We start from the raw sequence: 27788 nt of genomic DNA on the forward strand, positions 1-27788 counted from the left end.
AAATTATTTTGTACCAATGAATTTATATCCTGAAGATATAATTATCCCACGGTAGCTTCCTTTATTTTTCGCTTCTCCTCAAAATCTTCGAATATTTTTCACCACTCCGCAATGAGAAGAAAAAATTGTTATTCCTACGAATGCATAGAATCTTCCCGAATAATGATCGCGCGTTAGTTAAGTCTCGGTTTCCCGCTCCTCGTGAAAATTTTACTTTCCCGTACCTGAAACGTGGTTTCCAACTCTTCAATTATTCCGGCAGAATTGAAAATTACCGGAACAACTGTTAAACCGTTCAAGACTGTTCTCCACGAGCGTGTACAATCCCCCTATGAGAGCCTTTTAACCGTACAGAACCGGGGGAAAGATCGTTTACGCGTTTATTGCTCCAGCCCACGAGTTTGGTCGCGACACATCGGACACCCAGTACACATAGAGCAGCACCACTCATGCATATGGAAGTTCTCGGTGACACGTCTGCATCCTGCTATGCATGCCGGCCCAGTATCAGAAGTGTGAGATAGCTCTTCCTGTGCCGGCTCTCAGGCTGGCCCTGCTGGCTTTATCGCGGCTCTATTAATTACCACGATCTGCCATAAATTCCGAGTAATAGTTAGGATTTACTCGAGACAGCTTGGCCAGGTTAAACGATCACATTAAATGCACATAGTTGCGGGACATAAGGGACTTCTGTCAGGTAATTACGAGGGACAAACGACGCGGTATTTCAGGAAAGGCTTCCTTTACCTGTCTTTAATCTTTCGCTAGCTTTATCGTCGACATTTACCAAACCAACTCTATCCGCCAACTTCTTCCACGCTGCTACTTTATTTTTCTCTATTTTTCTTTCAACCGACCGGTCGTATTGTTCCTTTGAGATTTCGAAGACTTAACGTTCGTAGGATTGAACCTCCGCACTCTGATCGTGTTGCACTCTCTCCCTCTCTCTCTCTTCAGGATCTTCCTTCGTTCCCTGTAAATACTTAAGACTTGTGGCTTCCCACGATGGGCGGCTTAGAAGCCCTTCCAGTTTCAACCTTAATCACGTTCTAATGTAAAAAGCAAGTAACTGGACTGTGATGGAGATAGCGAGAAGATTGAAGTTTAAACGCGAAAGAGCGATGTCAGTTTGTCAGGAAATTCGCTCGAACGTTTCTAACAAGCGATCTAAGACGTTGTCCGACTCTCTCTCTCTCTCTAACCAAGCGTACATATACGTATTATCCCACTTTTAAGCGAGGCTCGTGTGAACACCTCGCCGCTTTGTTTCGTCTCCCTAAATTCTCACACTCAGGCGAGCACGTCTTATCCGTAGAGGAGAAGGAACAAGGGTTCTCCTACTCGAACGCTTTATGCTTCGGGACAAAACGCTTTTGAAAAGTTTACACGATGGTCCTTGTCAGCTCTTGTCGTGCCTCGCAGTCACGAAGGGATGATACCGATAGTCCGTGGAAGCCGATTACTCAGGTTCACCCGGTGTATTATCTGCGTGAGAGATACCTAAGACGACGAGAGGCTTTTGTATCCGCCACTCGCCACGATCTTGTATACGCCATTGAAATTTCACGAGGCTAGGTAGCATCATGGTGTATTGTTAACATTGTCCACTTAATAGCCGTACAAGTCCTGTGTACGTTCTGTCACGGTGGTCTTGTGAAAGGGAATCTCTAATGTTGAAAACGTAGAGAAGGCAAAAGTACCCGTATAATACACCCTGATACCCTCCAGTCTGACCTCACCTGTCTGTTTCTACTGGCATCGTTTCGACTCGAATACATTCGTCATAGATCGTTCGTGTTTCGCCGTGGTTGGAGAGAAAAAAAAAGAAAGATAGGAAAAAGGATAAACGGAAGTCTCTGTGGCAAAGTAAGAGAGAGAGAGAGATAGAGGAGGTTAGGTGATGGTGGAAGTAAGGGATAGAGGATACGAAGAAGAAATAAGCAAAGCTCGGGCAAATGTTTTCAATACGTTGCATAAATCGCGTGTTTCTTCGTAAATTGAAATGGAAATGCATATAACCGTACGGTATGGAAGCGGCTTTATTGTTCCATTCTTATTCCAGTGACATTTCTATGGCGCCTTTTCTTCCTTTATATCGCGGACGACGAGCATGCTATCGATCTGAAACGAGAATTTCTTTTAACTTGGACCCATCTTTTCTCCTTACAGATGTCATCGTCCTAAAGATAGTCTGTTCTCATGGAGCTCCGGCTTCGACAACTTCACGGGATTCGTCAACTGGGGCTTCCTGTTGTTGGGCATCGGCGGAATCCGATTGCTCCTCGAAAATTTCATAAAGTGAGTATATATACCTATCTATCTATCTATCTATCGGGAATCTTGATAAAACCACTCCCTTATCAAACGTGCCGCGGACGATACGTGATCGGATTCGACGAACACTCGCGGATTCAAAGTCTCTACGCCTTAACCTCCTCTCTCTGTGTACTATACCGAATGCTTGTACACCCACGTGGAGAAAGTGATTTATTGTTGCACGACGACGTGGAACAAGCGAAAAAAAGATATCGATCGATTCTCGCGCGAAAAAAATCTCCTTTCATTGCCTGTGGCAATTTTACCTGGGCTACTTCTCTGCCTCATTGACGTAATTTATCAGAAAAAGCAGTGTCATCCGGTGACACTGATGTCTCTATCTGCCGCGAGGATACTCAAAGCTTTGAGAATTCGATGTGTCCCCGGAGGATTTTTTTTCGAGTGGTACGAACGAGAGGGGTTATCGAAGCGTAGACCTCTCGATCATACGACTCGTCAAGGGGTGGAGGTTGAAAAACACGCAGGAAAGCTCCCCTAAATGCGAACGGTTTCGCTTGAGCCTCGAATAATGCCGTAATAGGGGAGAGACGTTCCGAGGAAACGACAACTTCATCAAGCTGTCACGGGTTCTTCGAGAAAGCAGCGTATCGGGATACGAGAAAGATTGAATTAAATCTTAAGTAATTGAACACAGGTGATAAGAAATTTCTCGATCGTTTATCGAATCGCGACCGGGTGTAAAGTTCGATGTATCCGCACGTGGACAAGATTTTCGCGATATTTTTTTTTCAACTCGATATTCCGAGTGTACCTGTGGGATAGCAAATAGAAAGAAAGAACAATCGGATCGATAGTGAAAAATGAGAATCTGCTTGTCGCTCCGTGTTCAATGTAGGATTCCTGGCTGGATCTATTGACGTCAATTCTCGTCGGGAATCAAAGTCACCGTGACAGTCTAATCTATTTCGATAACTACATCATCGTCGATGGCTGTAGCGGACGCACGATGAAACCTTTGTGCCGATTATAAAGGTTATTGTCAGAGATATACGCACTGGCGCGTTAATTATATCCGCGTGTATAATTCAAGCTTGCTAATATGTCAATAGCAATTGCGGTTAATGTGTTTCTAAAGTCGACAAAATCTATTTATCGACCTGGCTTGAATTTCAATTTAATTATCCCGTCGATTTTCGCGTAAACGCGACTCGACGTGTGTCTTCCAAATTCCACTTTATTCCACTTTGAAAGCAAAGAGGCGAAGAGAGAGAGAGATAGAGAGTTAGCCAAAAATTAATTAATTTATGGACGACGGTGCAGAAAGAGGGGACCCTTTCCCGCGAAAAGCTGATTAAAATTAACAGCGTGTCGCGAGCCTGATCTCCTTCGAACGGAAGATTTCGCCGCGCAAGGGACACAACTACACCCTCTCCTCTCCGCCCTTGGACCAATTTTCTCCCCGTTGAATGGAGAAACGGCGAAGTACAAGACCGGCCCATGAATAATTTCAACGAGATTTTTATCGTCGTTGTAAACTCTCCGGGACCGGGTCCACCGGCTCTTGGGAGCGCGTAACAGAAATTTATCACGCTCGTTAAGCGTGGAAAAACTTTGGAAAGAAACTTTCGCGACGTAATTGCTCGCGCTAGTCTCGAAGCGTTTCTGAAACAAACGCGGCTAAGAGGGGAGAGAGGATCGCCACTCTCGGAGGGCTTTTCGAACGAACAGGCGAAGTGATTCCACGCGTGACCAGCAACGAGAATCGTCTCGTTGGACGATTGAACAGTGGGACAAATTATTCTCCGATCGTACCAAGACCCGGGGAACTTTCTGTCTTCCCTTTGATACTTTCGTTCTATTATTTCGAAACGACGACGGTACTCTTCCTCGACGGTTTCGTGCCTTTTCGGAAGATTTAATTGGCATATGAAACAGATGGTGATACATGTGCATGTCACGAGTAGAATGAGTTAACATTTTCACACTTGAAGTATTTTCTTTTTATGGTGTTTGCGTTATTAATGAAAGATAGATTCATCATTGAGTGCTATACTCTACTCATTATGGTCACTAATTTCCGCGAATCCTTGACCACAGAATGTTAACTATAGAAAATTTTCACTATTTTCCCCGAGTCTCCGAGTAAGCAAAGATCACGTTCGCGAGATATCTGCGTACAGATTTACTTGAACCTGTCATCTTTCGTAAATATCCTGTTCTCAAGCGTCTGTCTGCATTTAAGTGGTGTAAGTACAGGGATTGTTGTGAAGGTAGAGAGACTGTGTTTGGAAATGGAGATTCTTAAAAAAGGGTACAATTGGGCCAGGAAGCTCTTGCACGCTCCTCTTCTACAGATTACCATCTATTTAGAAGTCTGGAGAAGTTTCTCGAGGGAGAGTGACTTACTCGGGAAGTGTCGAAATAGTTTGGAGCAGTTTGTTCGATTCAAAAGCAGATGCCTTTCTAGATCACGACATAACTGTACAAACTAGGCTCAACAAAAGAAAATTCCCCCACGAGGAAACTTTCTGGAAAGAAAAAGAGAAAAAGAACCACCCACTTGTTCCGTACAGAAGAGAGTGAATATAATTTCAATGGAATTATATACGTATAACAATACATTTTTCACCGTACAATTCGAACATTTGCATATTCCCAGCGAACATTTTTTGCAGAATCCTTAATTCCACCTTGTTCCGTGATAATTGAATTCGCGAGAAATCCGTGGAACAGAAGAAAAAGCGTTCGTTTGGGCGGATCACGGGGATAGAACGAAGCAGGCAACGCGATTCCACGACGATCGAGATTAATCGACGCGGAGATAGCGCGAGAGGGTCTGAAAGAGACACGCCGGTAAGAAAAGTAGGAAGGACGAGAGGGTTCTCTCTCTCTCTCTCTCTCGGCGAAGTGAAAAAAAGTAGGAAGAGGGCTCAATTAATCGGACTCTCGGCGAAGGACTCTAGTTCCATCGATAAAAGTCCGTGGAAAGGTTTGGAGACAGAGAGACAGAGGTATCGAAGTTTCTCATCCTCCTCCTCCTTCTCTGTCTCCTTTTTCGCAGCGGCCGTTCCAGGGGGAAACTTTTTGAAAGGTTCACGATCTGCTCATAATTTATGCACTTAAACCTTCGGAGCTTCGTGCGATCTTTAATGGGTCGGGTTTACGAGGACGCGATTCGTGAAACGAAATAAGATGTCTCTTTTGTGTTTGACATTCGTCCCGGAAATCGCAGGATCAAAGTAAATTTAATATAAGTAGAATCAGTTGCAAAATATTTATTTACTTATTCCGCCGGAGCGAGTCCGTTAAGATTCCGGGACGAAGTTGAAAACAGGTACGGAAGTTTCGCTAATTAACAAGATCGTCGGATAAATTTGCGAAAGGATGTGTGAGAAATGTGAACAGAAGTGGATAACGAGTGAAATATAAATTTGGTTTGACTCGAGAAGGTGTTGTGTCGCGAGTATCGTCACATTAGCGATAATACACGTGTTTAAGCAGACGTGAATCCATTTTTTCCCCAGCGCGAATTTCAAACTCTTTCTCGTATCGTTGAAAAATGTAGCGTTGGTTGAAACGCGATGCGAAACGGCGGGAAAAACGTATGAAAAAGGAGAAACGTATTTACATTCCATCTGACAGCAAATACCCTTGAACAACATGCGAAAAAGTATCAGTTCCACGATCAAGTTTCACCCCCCCCTCCCTCCTGTTTCACCTGTTATTTTCTGAAGCTTCATATTCGCGTTAGGAACGATTACAATGTCCAGCACTGAAAATTTCCCAACGATTCGATATCGGGTCCGGCCGCGTCGCGGAGGAGAGACAGCCGAATCCATTGTGTCACGTTCATCCCCCGTCGTTCTATTTTGCCCGCGATTTTCGCAAGGATTCACGTCATGCCGAGAAATAAAACTCGTCCACCGTTCATCCGGATTACATCGAGCTATAGTCAGGGAGAATCCTCGAAACTGCACCGTTGCTCCGGTATTACCGAGCGCGAAAAATGGCATTAACGTTTTCCAGGAATCGCGATAGTTTCTGCCGGATCGTGTCCCTTCTATCGGTTGTGTCTTTAGTTCTCCGATTCTCTCTCTATCTCTCTGTATCCGATATTCCTCTCGATCTCTCGTCAATCAATCATGCGCATTATCCTGGAGATTTCAGAACTGTCTTCGTTTTAAGCGTCGCGAGAGATTTATTTCCAACATACGGCTTAAGAAACATTCTCACCCCCGCGGAGGGGGCGGAAACGTTGAAAGTGCGTTAGTCAACAGAAATAAGTTTACTTTAGAGTTTGGCCTAAAGTGTTCCGTAGTTTTAGGTTTGTTTTAAGAGGATTTATCCAGGTTTATGGACACATTTCCCTCTCTCTCTCTCTCTCTCTTGCTCTCTCTGTGTATGTACATTTGTGTGTTTGTCGGGTTTGTGGGAAAGTTGAGCATGAGTTGTGTGACAGAGAAGCTGGAGCAAACTGACCCAGGGAAAATAAAGTCGTTCATACATGCTGTAAGGAACAGCGTCGGTGGTTTTGTATCGCGTTTGTTCCCCCCGTTGTTTCGTCCGTCCAAATGGAATTTCACGAGAAATTGTTTCGTTGTTTTGGTCAACGTTTACGGAAAATACACGTGTATTTCTTCCTTCTTTTTTTTTTTTGTTTTTTTTTTGTTTTTTTTCGTCGTTGCTCTTCCTTCCTCTGGTATCAAACGGTGAAACCGTGGCGTGTTGTTCGCATGCAGGCCGTTGTACGTATGAGGTTTCCATTGACAAGTCGATTACGTTACCGACCATGTCGTGGACATGCTTTTCAATCTAATTGAGGATACACACCGCTGTCGGATGTTTACGCCGAGTTGCATGCACATTCCGCCAGCACTTTAATCCGATTAACGATGCCCGCGGAAAGTGATTTAAACTGACAGATTGCACGATAAACCTTTGTACTTGTAATCGGATCGTGCCAATTACACTATGAACTTGAAATTCCATTAGATGATCGTGTGCCTCTGGACAAAATTCAGGTCACCGGATTACACCCATAAACCAGGTTTTAAATCGTATTAATAAATGGTCACCACTATGGACGACCATCGATATACAGGTCACTGATCTTTCTCTCCTAAGCTGTGTTCAACCTCTCTCTCTTTCTCCTCTTTCACGAGACTGCGCTTTTAAGGTCGTTCGATTATACGGAACACATCGTTCGACAAGAGTCGACGTTTCGAAGTGAAGAGGGAGAGAGAGGGATAGAGGGACATTGATAGAGAAAAAAAATATCACTCGGTCGGTTTGACGTTTACAGGAGGCGAACGTCGCTAATGTGTGTCACTGCGCCTTCGTTCTCATTTATAGCTCGATCGTGTAAACTATCGAATCAGCGAGGTGTATGCACGTACAAGCCTTGTCACACTCTCTCTAGACGAACGATAAAAGGTAACAACGCGAACGTGCTGCTAGCCAGGCTGCTGGAACAAGATAAAACCTCCGCCTTCGACACACACCCCTACCACGTCCTCGTTTATTAATATTTTACCGAGGACCATTCGCGGTCCTGTTTTTATACCGGAACCCTCCATATTGACGCCGTAACTCTTTCACTCTTTCTCTGTCTCTACATATATATTTATCTCTCTCTCTCCCTCTCGTACGACATTTTTCCCTTCCTCTCTCTTTCTATCCATCCACCACGTTCTTCTCCTCGCTCGACGTGGAATTGGGGATTTTATCGTGACGCTGTATTAACGAACTTCGACAAGCGAAGAACGGGCGCGGATTTAACGGGCGTGCCCGGATCAGGACGGCTATTCTCTCGTTCAGGGGAAAGAAATTTAATATCGTTCCCACTCACGCCTTGGGGCCCGATGAGTTTCGATGGCTGCGATATCCAACCGAGTCCTCGCGCCGTTTTTCGGCTGCTTTATCGGGCTTATCTGAAATAAACAGCTCCACCAGTCACCGTACTTTTTGATAGATCCAATAAAGCCTCTCGCCACGAGGAGAGAAATGCGCGTCTCAAACGCCGCCGCAGCTGATTGGAATTTTTGTGTGTACAGCTATACCGGAGAAGCTCTTGGGCTGATCTCGGTTCACGGAAGGAGGTGTATATACATGTATGGGATCGTCGATGGGCGGATTTTATGAAATAGTAGACGGTGTGTATGCATCGTTCGTTCTCTGGTTTTTCGATAAACTAGCGTCGCGCTTGTTCGGGGAAGATATCGAGATCGCTGTTTCTCGTCGAGCGTTCCTCGGTTAAGAAATATTCGTCGGTTTATTAATAACCGCGATTACGAGTGTTTTCGCGAGTATTGTTATCGATCGCCGATTATTTTGCTTTCACGATGCGCGAGTGTTTAATTATCGCCGAACCGTGGATGTTTGTGCAATTATAATATATCGAAATATGGGAAATTTACGAAGGTAATGTATCACGGTGAAACGAGAGGTGAGATTGTGTATTTTGCATATTCCGATATGTCGTAATACCGTAAACAGAATAGTTGTTTCGCGAAAATTGGGTAAATAAGGTTGAAAGACGGGAAGAATGAAATGTCGAGGCATGAGTATCGTTCAGTTTATCCGCAGCGACATTGGAATTGCTATTAGAAGCCCGGGTTTCTCGTAACGCACGGAAGAAATCGATGGTTAGAGCAGAACCGGGGTGAATAAGGATTGATGAAAATGGGTGCTTTCGTAATGCTATCGGAATGCTTCCTTAATGACAATCTTCGTTTTTTTCACCTCCTTCACTATTCCACAATCTGAAATTACATCTCATAACTCGCCGCAACTTCGCTAACCAGCGAAAATATCGGAAATTAACGAATCCAATCCGTATTCATACCAAAGAAAAAAAAAAAGGAATAAAAAAACAAAGCACTAGGATCAAAGTTAAGAAATTCACAGCACAGTGTGTATGTAACAGAATTGGCTGAAACAAACAGAATATCGCGGGGCGAGGTTTCAAGTGGTTCACGTTGCTCCAATTTCATCCGCCAATTCTTTCTGTCGCGGTTAAAGTGATTTCCGATGTGTCGAGGCCTTTTGCGGCTTTGTATGTTTCATTTATACGGCAGAAAAGAATTAACGCGTATTACCGTGGCAATCGGCAATACCGGATAGACGGTGACGTGTATTGATTTTTTTCTCTCCCTCTCTCCCAAAGTATTTAACAATTGAATCAAACTGCACAAAGATATACACCTACGCTGGGCTACGGTGATAGTTGCGGTGGTGATTTACTGGATAGTAATACAGGAGTGAGGAGGATTGGTAGTCCCCTTCGAAATCACTTTTGACTGACCATACTGGACGCGTGGAGTGCGCACAGTAGCTATCAATTATAAACGTTTGATTTTTCCGGCTCTCTCTCTCTCTCTTCAATTATCGTTGCGCTGCGTCAACGTGACTGATTGCGTTTGTGCGGATAGGGAAAAAAAAAAGGGAACGGTGGGGCAGGGTGTGGTCAAAAGAGTTGGCGGTCAGAGGGTAGAGGGAGGTGGAGAGAGGAAAAAAAAAAGGGCGAAACGATCGCGTCCCAATAAATATCCTAGCCGCTGTGTCGAACCGCGCCCACTTCAAATACTTTAATTACTTCACCTATAAGCCTCGTTTATCATTGTTAGCGGACGCGTTCGACCTGAAGCCATTAGTGTCGGTTACCCTCTCGACCCTTTTCTCTCTCTCTCTCTCTCTCTCCACCTCCCTGTTTCTTCGTTGGTCAGCCACGAATGTAGTTCGTTTGTCTTCCGTGATCGCCGGCGGTCGTGTGCAACAAACGTTCCTGATGGCTCGGATTGATACGATGGCGCGCGATAAATCTCACCGATATAGAGCTATAAAAATTGGTCGTGGATCGAGTGAGAGAGAGTGGGATGGTGGTTGATGTACTACGAAACAACTGCTCGTTTTTCTCTCGTATGTTTAACAGACAGATCGAGGAAGGATTCTCGAAGGGTTTCGGTAAAGAATCGACGTATCAGCTTTCGTAAAAGGGTGGAATTATTTAGCCGCGAAATTGCTTCGAAAGATGAAATCTTTCACGAACAGAGAGTAAAAGAGATATCGTTTGCTGTGTTCTGTCTCATTGTGTGTGTGTATGTGTGTCCATCACCCTCTTTTAAATTTCAAAAGCGAACACAGGGTCGACGTTTATTATTTACCCGGAGGAACAAAGGGATCGAGGGACCTGTGACTTTTTATTTCGCCTTTTCCTTCCCCTCTTCTTCTCCCTTCGTTTCTTCCTTCCTTCCTTCCTTCCTTTTTTCTCTCTCTCTGTTTCAAGCTTCGTCTTTTTTCCAAGGACCTCGGGGGTGAAGAGCATCGCGCGCCGAAGACAGACGTTAATAACGACGCCTTTGCCCTTCGACCCGTGTCGCGATGTAGACACTCGCTTAACGTGACTTGGAGGATGAAACTAGAATGGGACGACAGAGGGGGACGATAATAACGAACGAGACTCTGTTCCTCTCTGCCTCTATCATATTTTTTTCCCCACCCACCCAACCCCTCTTTGCTTCATTTTTTTTTTTACTTTCTTTCGAAGTGTTTACATGCTTTTCTCTTTTGTTCCACGCTGTGCAGGTACGGGCTCAGAGTGGATCCGAGTCAATGGATTCTGTTCCTCAGCGGCAAAGTCGAGGGCAGCGAGGAGTACCCGTCGATTCTGCTCGTCATCTGTAAGTCATATCTTCTTCACGTCTGATCGCGAAATTCGTCGAACGAAAATTTACGAGGGACAGACGTGACTTTTGCGTGCGTTGCTAGACAGAGCTTTGGAATTATGGTACATCGGAAGAAACTTGAGATTTTTTGTTAGATTAATAGTTGCCATTCTAGAAAATAATGTTTATTGCAATTGCTTCTCAGTAAAATCTTCAGCTTTCTTGATAACACGCATGAATAATTAGCTGGTGTTGATTTTATTTTTTAACGTGTCCAAAGGACGAGAGCGGTTAATTTTTTATTCCATTTAAAAAACATGTTAGAGAAAGAAAATTTGGTAGAATTAGACAAATTTCCAAGGTTTCGGTCGAGCAACATATTACAGTACACGTATCGTAACGTAAGTTGGGAGAACATATTAAAACGGACTCTCCGCAAATATTACAGGTAAAGCAAAGTCCCTCGTAATCTTTCCGCCATATTTTACTACCGTGCGACGTATGCAAGTTTCCCGGCGAGAGCACGAGGATAGAAACGTGTTACGCAGAAGTGAGCCGCTGTAAAAAAGTAATATGTGCGAGGAACGCTGGCAAAAACTGCTAATTTAAATGTAAAAGTAATTAGCACTGCGACTGGTCCTCTGTGGACATGGCGGCGCGGTAACCTGGCTACCGTGAACACGTACAATTGTACGCTAAATTTCAAAAGATCCCCGGCCCATAATTCGCGAATTCGCGTATATATTCGTAACGCGTCCAGCGTTTATTGTAACGCTGAAAGTTCAAAGACAGGCGGTAGTGGTCCAGTTCGTAGATAAACCGACGACCCGAGGCGACCCATCCTGGCCTGCGAATTCAAATTTATCGCTAAATGGGGAAAGGGGACCCTTTAAACCGTCGTTTAAAGCTCGACTTAAAAGGCACGAAATTTAGCGCGGCGCGGCGGAGTGGCGGGCCAGCGCGTAAATTTCGATGCTCTACCAAGCCCCCGTGCCTTTTGGAACTTCCCTACGCATTGTCCTTTTATTGCCGCCGCGATGCACTCGGTTATCCACGTTTTCATCCGGAACCACGACATTCGCCTACTGTGCGGCTGCTGCTTGGCTGTCGTAAAATGTTTGGTTTCTGCCTTTGGTTTTCGTTGTAGACGAGCGGTCAGACCGATGGAGTTTGTGTATCTCTATGGGAAGAAGAGAATTTTGACGAGGCGCTATGTTAATATACCGCGAATGTTTGTTATTTTATCACGCAAGTAGGAACTCTGCTTATTTGTGTAGCTAAAATATACATGTTTCGAGCATTTCGACCAGTACCGCACAGAGATAGAGCTGTTTATGATGTTTCGTCTCTTTCCACGCGTCCTCGTAATGCAAACAGAGCTTATACGACTTTTCTATTCTTCTCTTACGCTTAGAATCGCTTGCTTAGTCAAAGGTAGCAGAGAATTCCTTGGAAATTCGAGGAAAATCTCAGAGACTTCTCAGGGTTTCGCAACAGGTCGTAGGGAGCTGCTGAGAAATTTTCAGGGAGTTCTACAGTGTTCTTCGTGAAATCTCAAGGAGTTCCACAGAGCTCTTTGTAAATTCTCAGAGAGTTCTACAAAACTCTTCGTGAATTCTCAGGGAATTCTACAGAGCTCTTCGCGAATTTTCAGGGAGTTCTACAGAGCTCTCCGAGATTTCTCAGAGAGTTCTACAGAGCTCTTCGTGAATTCTCACGAGAGAAATTTGTATAAAATCCCGAGTAATTCCTAGGAAAAGGAAGAATAAGGTTCATAAGGAATAATTGCACTTTGCCTCGGTCCTCGTAAGAACATGCACAATACACGGGCACTTGATGCGACTCTCAGAGCCACATTTCTTTCGAATCCAACGTACAAAGACTTCTTTATCGTTCCCGGCGAACAAAACGTACAATGTCCCTTTAACGACTCGTTTCCCCAAGTACTACCTAGCCACCGGAGAATGTCCCTCCGTGGTCCCGCAAACTTGGTAATTTATTAACAACCTGTATATGCTCGTTAATTTCTCGCGTGGCACAGTCGGCCGCGTGGAATTTGTGCGGCGTGTCGACTCACTCGATTAACGGTGCAAGGTTTCCAAATACTCCCCGTCCCGGTTACGTAGTAAGTTGCGCGCGGCCAGGAACACCGTAGGGGGTTGGTTCTGACACAACAAGTAGCGGGCGAGGAGTGACCTACTAAAACCGTCTCGTAAGTTCCACCAATTTTGCCGATAGCTCCTCCAACTCTCAAGGCTAATTATCCCCGCGATTAGGTAGCGAAATTAATTTCTCCAGCCGGGAGGAGAGAAGTTTCCCTCTGTGGCGGCACGTTTACAAAGAACCCGAAGGCCGCGCCCCGATTCTGCGGGCCTCGATGCTTCGGGAACAGAAAACCGTGAATGCGTTTAAACTCTCGTTTCACAGCTGCGCGTGCAGTCTTGCAGATTACATGTACAGGGTCACAGGTACACTGGCGAGGGGTTAGGAGAGAGAGATAGCCTTGCATTATTTACACATGAGAGAAGGCAATGCTCATAGGGAAGTACGGTTAATAGCTCTCATATTTTAGAATTATACCTTCACCCTCATTCGTTGGAGCAGATACTCCCCTCCGGGCGTGTTGCCTCGTATCCGGTGGCCGTGGCTCTCGCATAATAATTTTCACGGGCTCCTGTACTGTGCCTGGCCGCCGAGATTGCTTTTTAAACGGCCGACCCGGCAGGATCTGGCCAAGTTCCGCGGCTCGCTCTTTCGCGATTAGAGGATTAATTATTCCTTGGACGTCGTGAAGCGCGAATTATACCGTTTAACTGGGCCAACTCTGTGATTTATTTCACGGGGCCACCGTTGATTAGCCGTTCTACACACTTCTTCCGCTTTTCCCGCTCTCGCTTCCTTTCTTTTCGCCGATTAATTCATTCGTTTCTTTAATGACGCTCGGCTGCGAAAGGTGAACAGAGATTGAAGGAAGCAATTGCAGTCGCATTGTCGGAATCTTTGAGGTTTAACAATTTTTTTTTTACTAAACTAGTAGAGATATCGTAATAATTCTTGTTTTGATAGAAAGAGGCATCCTTGTGCTATGATAAAAAGATTTTATCCAATCTAATTTTTGATATTAGCACTGTCTGTAATGTATCTCTGGCTAAAAATGAACGAATCAATTTGTTATTTCTCCGAATTCCTCCGTAATATTGTAGAATAGTATTTTTCAAATGCTGTATTTTCAATTTATGTAAACAAAGCCGATTTTTTTGACATTTCGAAATTAGAGAAACGGGTGTAAGAAAGAATTCATAATTTTAGCACAAAATAGGTGAATTTTCATCGTCAATCGCGATGCTCTGGTTATGCTATCGTGCCGGTTCCATTTCACTAGGGATTGTTTCGTTAATCCGGCAGAACGACGCGGCCGCCGTCTGATAGGCCGCGAGAAATGTATTTTTCATGCGCGCCTGCACGCGAAGCGTTAATTGCATACTTTACAACGGCGCGGCGATGCAATTTCGTTGCGGTCGAGCACGCGAATTGATGTCGAGAGGGTCATCGAGTTAAGGGATGCGTTATGACATCATTGTTAAAGTTTCACCGCTCGAAATCTGCTTTTCTTCGTGTTTGTACCTGCCGCCCATCCCAGTCAAACAATTTCCCTCCCTTTCCCTCTACCCCTTGCACACTCTCGGCATACTTAATTTTATTTCTCGATAGAACAGGCCTGTTGTTCACCGCGGTAAAACGAAACACAGACGATGCATTAAGGGGAATAATTGAATTCTGCCGAAAAACCTCGATCGCGATAAAAAACCACGGTCCACGGTCTCGCACGTCTCCTTTTCTTCGAGTTCACATATTCTACGGTGAAGAAATTGCGAAACTTTTACCCGTTAGAATAGCGGCGGGAGGGAGGAAAAAGGACGCGGAAGTAGAAACGGGAAGAGGGAAAGCAGACGCACTTTCGCGACCTTCCAACCGTCTTGCATTTGTCGGGAAGGAAACGTCCTACTACTTGGCCACCTATAGCAAACGTCCGTTTGGCGGTTTTGCGGAAGTTTCGGTACGGCAAGTTCCACGAAACTTCAAGTTAACTGTAACTCAATGTGTACAAGGCCTAGAGTGACGTAACGAGTCTGGAGCGTATGTGAAAAGGTGTAACAACCGTGAGGTTCGAGGCTTGTTATGATCTTACTGGTGGACGTTTATTATAACGTACGCGATGCAACGAGGGTGTATTGATACTGGAGATTTTTGCTAATTTTTCTCTACAATCACTTATACGATTAACGAATGGTAATTTAAAAGGCATTTTAGTGACACAGACTAAAATAACTAACTTTTAACTTTTACTAAAGCAAAAAATCATTTAAGAAAGGAGAAAAGGATGTATTAATACTACGAGTAACGTGTTGTGGTTTCGACGTCATCTCTGACGATAAATTGTGATTCGATGGAAATTAATTTTACAAGAATTTATTAATTAAAGTACACGTTTAAAATACAGGTTAAAATAAACATTTCCCAACTTTCGTTTCATGGTAATAAAAAGCCCGCGCTGGTTGTACAATTGGTGAAAAAAGAAATTCCGCAAAAAGAGTCGAGCAGAGTAAATAGCAGTAAAGGAAATTTACAGACGTTGAAAGGTTAAATTCCGTGGAAGTTCTTCGCTCTTGTTTAAAAAAGCGCGATCCTTAGAACCCCGAGATCGCTCGGCGCGGCTCGACTTCGCGGAAAGAAAGCTCGCGTTTCTTTCTGTCGGAAGCCTTTAAATCAATCCGCCTTAAGTAAACTCCAATCAATTCCTTAAACGCTTCGAGACCCCTGCATACACTCTACCGGGACCTCTCTCGAACCGCTGTTCGCGCTAATGGATATAACATTATCAAGGGACTCGAGAGCGTTTCTCTCTCCCCTCCTTGGGGGTTCGTTCTGCAAAAATCAGCGGGGGGAAAAATTCCGCGAAAGGGGAGGCGACGCGAGTTTAAATTAAGCTGGAAGTGACGGTGCGCGGAACAAAGACAAATTGATGTATGGAATCAATAATTCTTCCACTGTTCGGATCCATTGGTGCACACGGGTTCGTGTGGCTGTACAAGTGACCCAGATCTCTCTCGTGGTCCTCTATCGAGCTCTCTCTCTCTCTCTCTCAGCTCGTGCACGAAAAATCCAAGTAATTATCACCGATATCAGACCACTTGGAAGCAGATTTTCACCGGTAACAGGGCGGAAAGGTGGGAGGGAGGGATGAGTGGCGGATTAATGCTGCCGATGCCCTCGCATCCGGGGGGGCTACGAGCTATTGAAATTTATTTTCGACAGAAGAGGAGGGGAATAAAAATTCAGCCGTTGAAAACCGCGAGAGCGGCGTCATTAGCCGGTCGAAAGTTGTAGCTGCAAAACGGCCATTGAAAGAAGAAATTCGGGATTTCTTTTTTCTTTTTTTTTTTTCTGCCACGGCCCCCGTTATAACGATCATCGTCCATCCGAGCGATGGTTAAGCCGAAGCTATGAAACAATCGCGGACTCGACGAAGTTCAGAGGCCATTCTGCGCGATGTACCGCAGTCGACCGGGAGGAATCGCTTTCAAATCGAATTACGAGTCGGCCAACTTTCTCGTTTCTGTGTAGTTGCGCAGAAAGAACCACGAGGGAGGAATCGTGATAGGAGGAGGATGGAGCAGGTTGTAGAAAAGGAAGAAATAAAGGAGAAAAATAGCTGGCAGGTATCACTGGGTTATTCTTGAGATGCTGAACTTTTTCCAACGGTCGTAATTAACGCGGATATGATAATTTTTTTTCGACTCGACTCGACCCGAAGTTATTCCACACAAAGGGATATAATAAGCCGGCAGTGAATAATCGGGGACCACAGAGTGCGGATGTCAGCACCGCAGGGGTAACAACCTGGGATCTCCCAAAAGATAAAGCCCTAAATGATTAGGGATACCAACCGAGGATTTTTCAAAAACTAAAGGCCCCAGATTTCAGGATTCTTAACCTAGAATCTCTCAGAGAAGTAAATCCCTAAATTTCAGGAGTGTCAACCTTGGATTTTCCAAAATTAGTCCCCAGTTTTCAGGGATACCAATCTAGGATTTTCCCAACCTAGGAAGTCTTTGGAACTTCCTGGGAATTACCGAAGAGCTCCGTGCTCCTTTGGAACTTTTTACGAGCGTTCTGAGATTTTGCTAAAATTTCCTGTCGTTTCTGCGGTCGATTTTATATCCTCCCATCGATCCTGAACCATCGATTATTCGGTTCCATTGCACACTGTACATCTGTATACTGTTCTCCGCATTCACCGCTGCGAGAAAATCGTGGAAACGGATTTTCACGTGGCGTTGCGTTAATTCATGGGAAAGTATAGGTTGCACCGTTGGTGGTACGGGGCGGCGAAACGGGGGCGAGAGAGAGGGAGAGACCCGGGACCTGAATCCACGAATTACTTAATCCACCGCCTGTACACGGAGCAGGCCATAATAATCGAATTAAATGCGAGATTGCGCCTGCGGAAAGCCTTTCACGCGTACGCCACCTGCGATCCGGTTTAATGCTTATTGTGGCCGATGTAGCCGGTTAAATACCATGCTTATCAGAAACACTTGTCGACTTTGAATTGTACGAATGTACCTATAGGGAGTGGCCGGATTTTTGCTCGGATCGAACTTCAATTAGCGATGTAAGGGATTTATTTGCAATTCAAGAATTCGCACAGGGAATTACCGAAGAGGCTTTTAATTTTTTAACAGCCGGGATAAAACGAGCTATGTTTGGTTAAGCTGTTTGTGCTCCCGTTAACGAGCAACATGTTTAATTCTTGGTTGTGCAACAGCTTTATGCCGAAGGGTTTTAAGCTCTGCTTAATAATAAATCGATTAATTTTCTCCGCGTTTTATACAAACGAGAGGATTATTTAACGAACGTAGGTATAACTCCGTACGTAATTTCACCGATGAAAAAGTTAGTAGAAAAATTCGAAATAATTCTGGATAAATTAAAAATAATTATATTCAGGAGTTTTTCACAGTCGTGTTACCTTCTCCAGGCTTGCCGTAATTTTCATCACGCCGAACGTCTTTATACCTACGCGAACCGTGGCGGCTATTGCAAAAATGACGGAGAAAATTGAAAAAACACGGGGGAGGGTAACGGCGTGTAAAGCAATGATTAGATCGCGCCGGATTTCCATAATTTCAGGTAAACGAGGAGAGGGCAGAAGTTCGCCCCCTCGAGTACACGAGAAGGCCCCATCGAAAGTTTCGTGTCTGCGGGTACATTGCGTGTCTTCAAAGCCGATCATTTCTATGGTGTTAGCATGCGTTTAATAGCGCCGTTAAAGCGCGGGTATATTATACGCACGCCTTTGCTCGTAATTCGTGCGCCGCTGCAAAGGGAAGCCTTAATTAGTACTCATAATTATTCGTAATTAGCACTTGGCGCCCCGCGGTTTAGGGTACTCGTGAACCTCTTCTGGTTGATGGCGACGCCGCCGCTCTGGCAATAGAAAAAAAAAAACTTGGTGGTGGAAAAAAGGAGTGGGAAGAAGCGGGTCGAAGAAAGAGGAAGAAAAAGAGGCGGGAGAACAGAGAGAAAGAGAGAGAGAGAGAGAGAGAGAGAAAAAGAAGCTACCGACTGAAAATCGTTGCTTTCACTCCTCATCTCTCGAGTTCAAGCGAGTATTTATATCTCGAGCACCCCTTTTTCTCTCCTCCCTTTCGCTCCGTATTTCGTTCTCTTTAGTCGCGGCTCTTTTTCCACTCTATTCTTCTTCATATATCCTTGATCCTGAACTGAGCTCGCGCCATTCGAATGAAGGCTTTCGCGGATTCACGCGACTTTAACCCTCCGCTTTTCCGGCCTCGCGAACCACCACCGTAGAGATTTATATGCGCAATTTAGAATCTTGACTCGATATCGAGACGGTGCGGGAGTTTCGACGAGAGAAGAGCAGGTTACCGGTCCCAATCCCTGGTTACCATTATATTCGACACGATCGGCACGACTCGGGTACGGCTGAATTCCACGGTGCTTCAAAATCTGTAACCCTTTTGTCATTTATCACGAACCCGCGGCATGATAAATTGCTCTCTCTCTCTCTCGAATTGATAGAGTCTCCGAATTGTGCCTTGAAACGCGATCCATTCTCGCTGTGCGCACAGTGATTAAACGGGCTCGATGTTACTAACGATATTTTCCAAAATTTCGCGACTCCAACCGTCGCGAGATTTATCGTTGGAAAAATTCTAATTACAAATTTGTCCGTCTTACTCCTATCCATTCGTTTCTTCTTTTTCAAACACTTTGTCCTCGTGGCAATCGTCCCTGTGGTATTGCTTGTAAATTATAAATTACAACTCACGAATTACCCCGGAACGAATGAATATCCTCTCCCCCTCGTTCTCCAGCCTCTTTTTCCACGAAAGTTTTATTAAAAACGAAGGAATGTTGCCAACTCGATGTCGGGATATAATTAAAATTTGCCTGCTCGGATTTGATCTTATCCCAGCGGCCATCCCCTTGGTCCCGTTTCCGACAGCTGTGCTCTCGCGCCATCTCAGTCGACGGTTTTTCACGAGCCCACGTCCGTAACCAACGCCAGTTGTCGTCGTCTTGTCCCCTTTTGCCTCTCCTACCTAGCCTCTGGACACTCGAGAAGATAGAAGAGACTTACCAAGGAAAAAGTAAAAGTCTTAATTAGCGGCTGAGATCCGAGAGGTGCTCAAGAGTGGAGGTCGATTACCCTCGAGGCTCCAGATACCACTGCTCATCTCGTCCCTCTCTCTCTCTCTCTCTGGTGGAGGAAAGAAAAAAATAAAACAAAATTTCACTCGTGCTCTCACTCCCTTCCCGATGAATTCGCTGAAAAATTTGATCCTGTTAATACGGCGGTCGGCTCGTTAGGGAGCAAACTGCCGTGGCTCATTAGGAAATACGCGCGGGAGAGAGTTTCGACGCTAGAGAAAACCCCCGGAAATTTTCTATCGATCGTTTATCTGATACATTCTGACGTTCTTTTCTCTCTTGTTTTGTTTTGTTCTGTTCTTCTCCGGTTTCAACGGTGTTCTAAATCATTTATTTCGCTAATTTCATCGATATTCCTTTCGTGGAATGCCTTTTTTTTGTTTACCCGTTGGTAACTTTTATGTCTTTTAAATCCTGGAAAACGTATAAAGCCGAATGTAGCAGCCATTTTCCAGCACAAATCGTTTGAAACCTCTTGAGCTTTGCAAACAGTATGCGCTCTCGTATTGTCTCTCGTTACGATAATGGCATTTAGCTTTCCCGGTCGATTTTGGATAAGCACTTGGCGGTTGAAGGTCCGGGCAGAAAGTTGAAATAATATTTTCCGTTTATCGCGGTTTCTCTCCGGGTTAATCTACAGGCTGATAGTTTATCACTGTGCAGAGTATAATTTCCAAAACCGTAGATACGTCCCCCGTAATTCTCATATAACATGTCACGGTTTATTTTCGTTATGCAGGGTGAACCGCGTAATGTGATCACCCTAAATTATTTCGTTGTTAATGGATCGGTCGAAATGTTATTTGGTATCGCGAAATATGATTTAAAGGAGGGTTGCAAAATTTAGAATTGTCGAATTATTCAGATAATTTCGAATACGAGTTCTTTATTCGGATGATTCGAATATTCCAAGTGTTTGAATTTCGGATTGTGTCGAATACTTCGTACACCTCGAATATTCGAATATTCCACTTGCTGTGCCACTTGTGCAATATCTAACTACTCTAAGTTGAAATTCCAATTTTCCTAGTATTCGAATATTCAGATTTTTGTAACAGCTCCAATTTAAAGTGCCCCGCAAGAGGGTTACAGCACACTGCACCAGTTTTATTTTTCCAACTTCTCAGGAACGCTTTCAATTTTTCCATACGACAAGGTATCGACAAATTTTATCGAGATGTAATACTCGAAATACACTCCTGCAGGTGATCACATTTTTATTCCACACCACTTGTCTGTAAAAATCTTGCAAAGTGATCTTGCAAAATTCGCAGAAAAAAACGCCCAATAAAAAAATCTGAAAATTCTCCTTTGAACCGTATCGAAAGAGAAAATACAAAACGTCCATCGTTCCGCTAACCAACAATGGAACAATTTAATGCGATTACGTTGCGCGAGGTTCAACCTGTGTGTATCAGGCGGTCTTTTCCAAGCTTAATACTCGGGCAATTATAAAATTCCAAGGGAAGCCAGTGACACGATACTCGATTTACGAGCATCAGTAATCATCCAACGTCGAGTTATTGTTTCAATACGTGGCAGAATTTTATTTAAAGTTCACCGTCGTGTGTCTCGCCGTCGGGCACAATTATTCATTAAAATAACAGAGCGGCGGGGCTGTTTACGCGGCCAGATTTTTCCCAGCGGGTATAAAATTTGATTTTATCACGGCCTGTGTTACGGCGTGAAAACCAAAGTGTCGCCGCGAAATTGCACGCGTAAACACACGCGTGTACCGCGCGGAATATGTAACCAATTTCCCCCTACATTTAATCGGCTCCGTATTCCGGGGTGTATCGTCGACATATTTGACGCGTTTCGGTCGTGTAAATGGGACCCTACAAGCTTGGAACGTTTTTTTTTTCCCGTCTACACCCACTTCTGTCCTCTCTCGTAGCGTGTGCTTCAAATAAAATCGTCGAACGGATCAAAGAAAAAACTGTGTGCACGCGCATCGCGACTCAATTATGCGAAACGCGACGCAAATTCGATACGAGCGTGTTATGCAAATACGTGGAATTCGTGGAAACGTTCTACATCACGTCGAGCCACGATTCGTGTATTTTTGTTTCCTACACCTCTCATCGGAAGCTATTTTTCCGTTTAATTCGCTCCGTTCACTGTCCATATAAATACACTCCCCCCTATCGACGTTACTCTTCCCTTTATTCGCCAAAGCGGAAGATTTCCGGTTGTGACTGATTGCCGAAGATTTGGAGAGCATCGGAACCGGTTCGATAAATATTATTTTTATTAAAATTGCAAAAGTTGAAAGTCTCATTAACTCGGTTATTTCGTCTGCTAAGACTTAACATTTACTGGTATCTTCTTTAACCCTTTGACGTGTAATAACCAGTCAGATAAAAACAGTTACATCGGTAAGAAAAATTCATTTTAATTTCAATTTTCCATTTAATTTGTAAAACTGAAGATTGCCAAATTTAATCTATAATACATCTTTTCTTACTTAATGTAGTAATGAAACGGCAAATAGCCGACGCTTAGATGCATAATCAGGAAAAGAAAGGGTTAAAAGAGACAAAATAAGATTAGGTCGGAGCATTAAATTTCATTTTAAAATCACTCTCGAGAAGATTCGAAGATCACGAGTATCCCAGTTGATACTAGTCACTCCATCACACTCTGAGATATAAGGAATCGTTTGTCCCGAGAAAGCTCGACAAGTCGAAATGACATTTCATCGATATAATACAATCAGTGGATCAGAAATTTTCGTGCATTATCGAATAAAGCCGTCACTAGATCACGTTATTAAGCTTCAGTTGTGACAATGGAAGAAGTTCTTTCACGGTGGAATACACCGAACTGGCATACGGAATTTTCGGACTAAATTCTACAGATCGAACGTGAAAAATTCATTCGTTACCACCGATATATACCCACTTACCATTATCTACCTGCTTCACAGAGATAAGGACACATAAAGGGAGAAAGGCAGAGAAGATTCTCTGACGTTTGGTTTTCGAAAAGTATAATTTATGCCATAGTGGAAGAAAGAAAGAGAGAGAGAGAGAGAGGCAGCGTAGGAAACAATGGCAGATTTATCCGAGTGAAGCGCACTCGTGATAATTTCAACGAATATAACGAACCTCGTTTGAAAAAGAAATATATGTATGTATTCCCAGCGAGACTACTCTGTCCCGTGGCTTTTTTCTATCCTCGGCGAATGAAATATACCGAAACACGTGAACGTGTTATTTATTGAATTAATCGACGATTCTATTATTAACGAACTTTTTCACCGCTCTACCCGGTGGCTTAATGCAAACGCATTTGGTTCGCCGATCAAGTCTATTTGTCTTGCTTCGTTCGCGGCGGGCCGCGCACGTGCGCGTAATTCAGCGCCGGATGAAAACGCGAGTGTGTTCGAATCGCGCGGCGGCGGCCTGCTACGGGCCAGAAAAATGCTGGAAACTCGTAAAACGCGTTCGAATTCAAAGAGCTCGTAATTAGTCGACGTGAACACGTGTCGGCCATGGTGAAACAATCGTGGCCTCTCTCTGCCTTTTTTCCCGCCCTCTCTCTCTCTCTCTCTCTCCCTCTTTTTTTTTGTGTTTCCTACGCTCACTGTTCGCTGCTTTGTGAGAGTCGAACGAGCGAGCCTCGAATTTCTTTTCAACGGAAACGCCCCCTCTAGTAACGTCTATTAACGAAACATTTGACGCGATGACGGGGAATTCCCCACGTTCGTATTCGGATTAAATATCGACGAGCGGAAAGGTTTTACGCGTATTAGATCTGTCGAACGAATTTTTGCGATTTTTTTTTTCCCGGTTTCACCGAGGGTACCGGAGCGAAGGTTTCCACGTTCGTAGCATGAGAATCGATTCGAAAACGCGCAGTTGATTTGAAAAATTAACGGCCGGCGACCAAGGTAACCGCACGCGCAAATATTTTAATCAAACAAAAATTTCCACCTGGGATAACGAGGTTCGGTGATTGTTTGTCGGAAAAAATATGTAACGAAGTATTTGCAGATTATATGGAAAGATACCGGGGGAGGAGGGGTGGTTCTATCTGGCTGTCTGTTAATAATAGAATAAAATACAGATGGACAGAGATGGAAGAGAGATAGCGGCGGAAAAGCAGAGGCGGAGCGGAATTTCGATCGCTGTACAGATGACTAATCGGAAATTGACGAAAGTTTCAACTGGAGATATTACCCGTCCTTCGTACACGTCCGTGATATGCTCTTTCAATTTTCGAACGTCAAAGGAGTGACGTTCGCTGTTAGTTCTCGCGTGAATTCGATCGTTGATATCGCGTCAACGTCGCGAATCACCGGTGAAATATCGGTGAATTCGACGCTACCTTAGGGTTGTACTTGTTTCGTCCCCGAGAGAAACTCTAATTGCTCTTAATTCGTTTTTAATCATCTAGTCGATCTTCTTCCGTAACGTGTACGTCGATAAATCTGACCGATACTCTTCGTTCGAAAGTAGTTCGAGTAAATAATCTATGGGACACGCTCGTGCAATCGCATACTTTTTCCCTCGATGTCGTACGATATTCCTTAATTATCGATCCGGCGTTGTTGTACGAGTTTCGCGGAATAGATAAGCCATCCGAAGAATAATCCTTCGTGATAATTAAAACGTCGTAGTTTAATTTACGCTGATATCCTCGTAGCGCCCGAGGAGCGTTTCCTTTCTGAAGCGTTTTGTGTGTTCGAGGTCCGTGACCTGTTTCCAACGGAGGCTCTCAATTTTGCTGGCGCGCCTATCGTACGGTTGCATCTCTTAAACTTATTTAAGTTTCGCCATATTTTATGCACGGCCGCGGACGATACTTGCAGGAATATGAGAGGACGAACCGCTCGAAATGAAATCGTACGTACGTACCTGCGGTATCACGCTCGTCTGCGTCGAATCTAGCATAATCTACCCAAGTGTTTTGGCTCGGTCGACTCTTGAAAACAGCTTATGGAATAATAAGAAAGGAACGAACCGCGGGATAGAATTCATATTTTACCGACGTCCCGATCGCGACTCGTTTCCGCGCTCGTATCTTTTCTCGAATTCTCAAAAAAAGGAATTCCAATTTTTCGAATATTCCGCGCCACTGTTGTTTCTCCTCTATAAAGAATTTTCTTACGGCACCTTGGTAATTCTCAGTAAAATTCAACTTATTCCGATAGATCCTTCGGTTTTACTTTATCTCGAGAAGCTTATGGTGTGATAAAAGCATGATTGCGCGGATGGAAAAGGCGTGGAGGGATGTGAAAGTAGGTGGAGTAAAGGGAGAAGGTAGTGGCAGGATTGAAAATTTGCGAATTGTGCGGCTGAAGAAGGAACGTTCTTCTTGAGCGAAGAACACAAGGGGTGAAGCCTGAATTCAGTAGTCTAGGTTCGTTATTGGTCAGACATTCGTGGAATTGTAATACCATCTTCTGTAATTCTTTACGTATCTTTCCCTTAGCTACGTTTACGCTATATTTCGTACTAATACTAAGTAAACAGTGTATTATATTATTCTCTCCAAATTTTGCCTGCTATTTTTAAACTTTTTGATATTAATGTCTCCTTACAAAAATTCATATCGTAAAGACTATTCGGAATTTTTGTGTATCAACATCTGTCTCCACAAATTCAAATCCTAAGGTCTATTTTATATTTTTTTAATTTTAACATACGTTTTAAGAAGTTTGAAATTCCAACAGCTATTGTAAATTTTTTATTTCATCTTCCATGCTAAAAATATCCAAATTTCGACGTTTATTTTTGATGTTCTATATTTTATCGTCCGTTTCCGTACTTCCCAATATTATCTCCACTAATGTCTCTCTCCAAGATTTTTCATCGCTCTACCCACCTCTAAAATTCGAGAAAAAAAAAACGCAACGCTACTATTTGAAACGGTACACGTTAACCGAAACTTCTGTCTCCATTGTTTGCGAAACCATAGAAGGTACGCCAGAGATCGTTAACGTTCCCCACGGCCTTGGTCCTTCCCGTTAACTCGTAGGTACACGACGTTCAATCGAGCTTCCGTTTTGTAGCGAGTGCTATTTTGGCTGATTTATCGGTGAGTTGCTTTCGTCGCTGCTAGCTCGATATCGGGTTTTCCCCTCTTTCTTTTTTCCTCTCTCTCTCTCTCTCTGGATGTCGTCGATGTACATGTGTCTTCCAATGTGCACGTTCGCCTCTGTGTGTTATCCCTTCGAACCCCATTCGAGCGAGGCTCTCGATCACCAGTAACGTTTATCCTCGCTGTACAGCCTTCGCCACACGCGCCACTCTTTCTCTTCAATCGCCCCCCTTTTTCTCCGTTTCTCTCCCTTGCCATTCTCTTTCGATTGCCTCTGGAACGTCACATCGTGTGACAGACACTCGTCACTTGCTGTCTGCAGTTCGTTGCAGAGGACGGGACCGCTGCGCTGGGTGACTGACCCTTTCGAAGTTTGTCATTTCGGGGGAGAGGAAAAAAAACGCAGAGACAACGTACGGAACGAGGCATCGAACAAGTGGTATTGTCCGAAATTCATTTGTTCATCCCTTCGTTCGTTCTCGTTTGTTCACTTGTACCGATCGTTGAATGATCTTCTCTCTCTCTCTTTCTGTTACAGATTCGAATGTGCCAATTGTGATGTGTCTGCTGATCGAGAAGGGACTATCCGTGGTGAGTAATCCTTTTAATATCGCCCTTCCTCCTCCCCTTGATTTTTTTAAAACGACTAGCGAGAAACGTATTCCCCGTGCTAATACCCGCGACACACGAGAGATGCGGCAGGATATTAAAAAACTTTCCAGCGGAGGCGTGTAGGAAAAATTTGTACATTTTTTCGCGCACTCGCGGGGGTTGGTTGGTTGGTGCAGGAGAAAAAGTAAATCGGCCGAGCATGGTGTGTCGAAAAGTGTGTGACGCAGTGGTTCACGGGGCGAAACGTGGCAACGAAAGTTGGAAAAATATTTTTCACCCGTTTTGCGTTGCTTTTTCCCTACCCTTGTACACACTCCCATATCCTCGCGCCATCCCTCCCTTCTCTCTATTCTGACAAGAAGAACGCTGCTGAACTAAACTAATAATAATATCTCGAGCATATGGCGTCGCTCGAGGGAAACTTTACACGACCGCGGAGCCGGAAAAATGGCGGACGAACACACGTTCGAGTGAAACGTTGTATCGTTGCATTTTTCTCGTATCGAACACGATTACCGACTCTCTCTCTCTCTCTCCATTCACGAATGTACACACCTTTTACATCTGCAGCGTGTGTATCGTCGATTCCGGGCGTCGTTGATCCACAAATTCGGTCGTGAAACGTTTCTCCACTCTTTTTACGTCCTCCGTTGTGTAATCGAGAACGATGCTGCAACGAAGCAGAAGTTTCCCGCCGTACGGAACAACACGATTTCGATAATTATCAGCAATTCCGTGGAATCCAACGGGGTAGAAATTCAATTTCTAATTTCTGCTGTGTTGGACACACAGAGGGAGAAGGTTCGCGGGAAAACTGCTTGGTGTGCGAACGAACGGAGTCGTAAAGCCGACACGGACGCGGCTATTTACGTTTTGGAAATTAAATTTTTTCGTTTAGAGCCGCGACGGGCACGGAGGAGCAATTTCCTGGTCAGTAATTTTGAGACTTCATGAGTTTACGACTCGCGCAGACCGTTCCTAAGGAATATACGGACTTTCTGTACGTGTCACATAATGAGCCCTGCCGTGAAACCACCGGCGGCGATTTTTTCTCCCGTGGAAATCAGTGTTTTACCGGTTTCAAACGAAGGAGGTAGCGAGCCTATTAGAGGTTACTTAGGAACATCGTTCTTTCGTTTGATACTTCGGTTAATAGTGCAGTAGTAACAAGGGAAAAGACGGAGGAGAGTAGATGGTGTGATAAAGGTAGGAAATTTTCAACCTTTTATAACATTGTCCGATTATTAAACGTAGCTCTTATGCAATTTTACAAATTTACAATTAGCTTCCTCGCGAATCTACGGAATGGGTCATCTAATTATCTTCTGTAGCTGTGGTACGAGAACATTTTTATGTGTAATTTAAATGATTTCAAAAAGTGAACAAGATGGGACAAAAATTTTTGGGCAAATTCCATTTTCTCAATTCTTTTTTTCTTTTCAAGATTGC

General features: G+C 44.2%; 1 protein-coding gene across 2 annotated transcripts in view; it reads left to right on the plus strand.

Moving 5' to 3' along the window:
* Positions 1–27788, plus strand: part of LOC108572175 (diacylglycerol O-acyltransferase 1) — a 116861-nt gene that overhangs the window by 11201 nt on the left and 77872 nt on the right. For both annotated transcript variants that reach the window (XM_017934373.1, XM_017934372.1), the window contains exons 2-4: positions 2170–2298; positions 10861–10955; positions 26266–26318. In XM_017934373.1, coding sequence (XP_017789862.1) covers positions 2170–2298; positions 10861–10955; positions 26266–26318 — 277 coding nt within the window. The remainder of the gene's footprint in view (positions 1–2169; positions 2299–10860; positions 10956–26265; positions 26319–27788) is intronic.

The sequence above is a fragment of the Habropoda laboriosa genome, unplaced genomic scaffold (genome assembly GCF_001263275.1).
Source record: "Habropoda laboriosa isolate 0110345459 unplaced genomic scaffold, ASM126327v1 scaffold107, whole genome shotgun sequence".
Lineage (NCBI taxonomy): Eukaryota > Metazoa > Arthropoda > Insecta > Hymenoptera > Apidae > Habropoda > Habropoda laboriosa.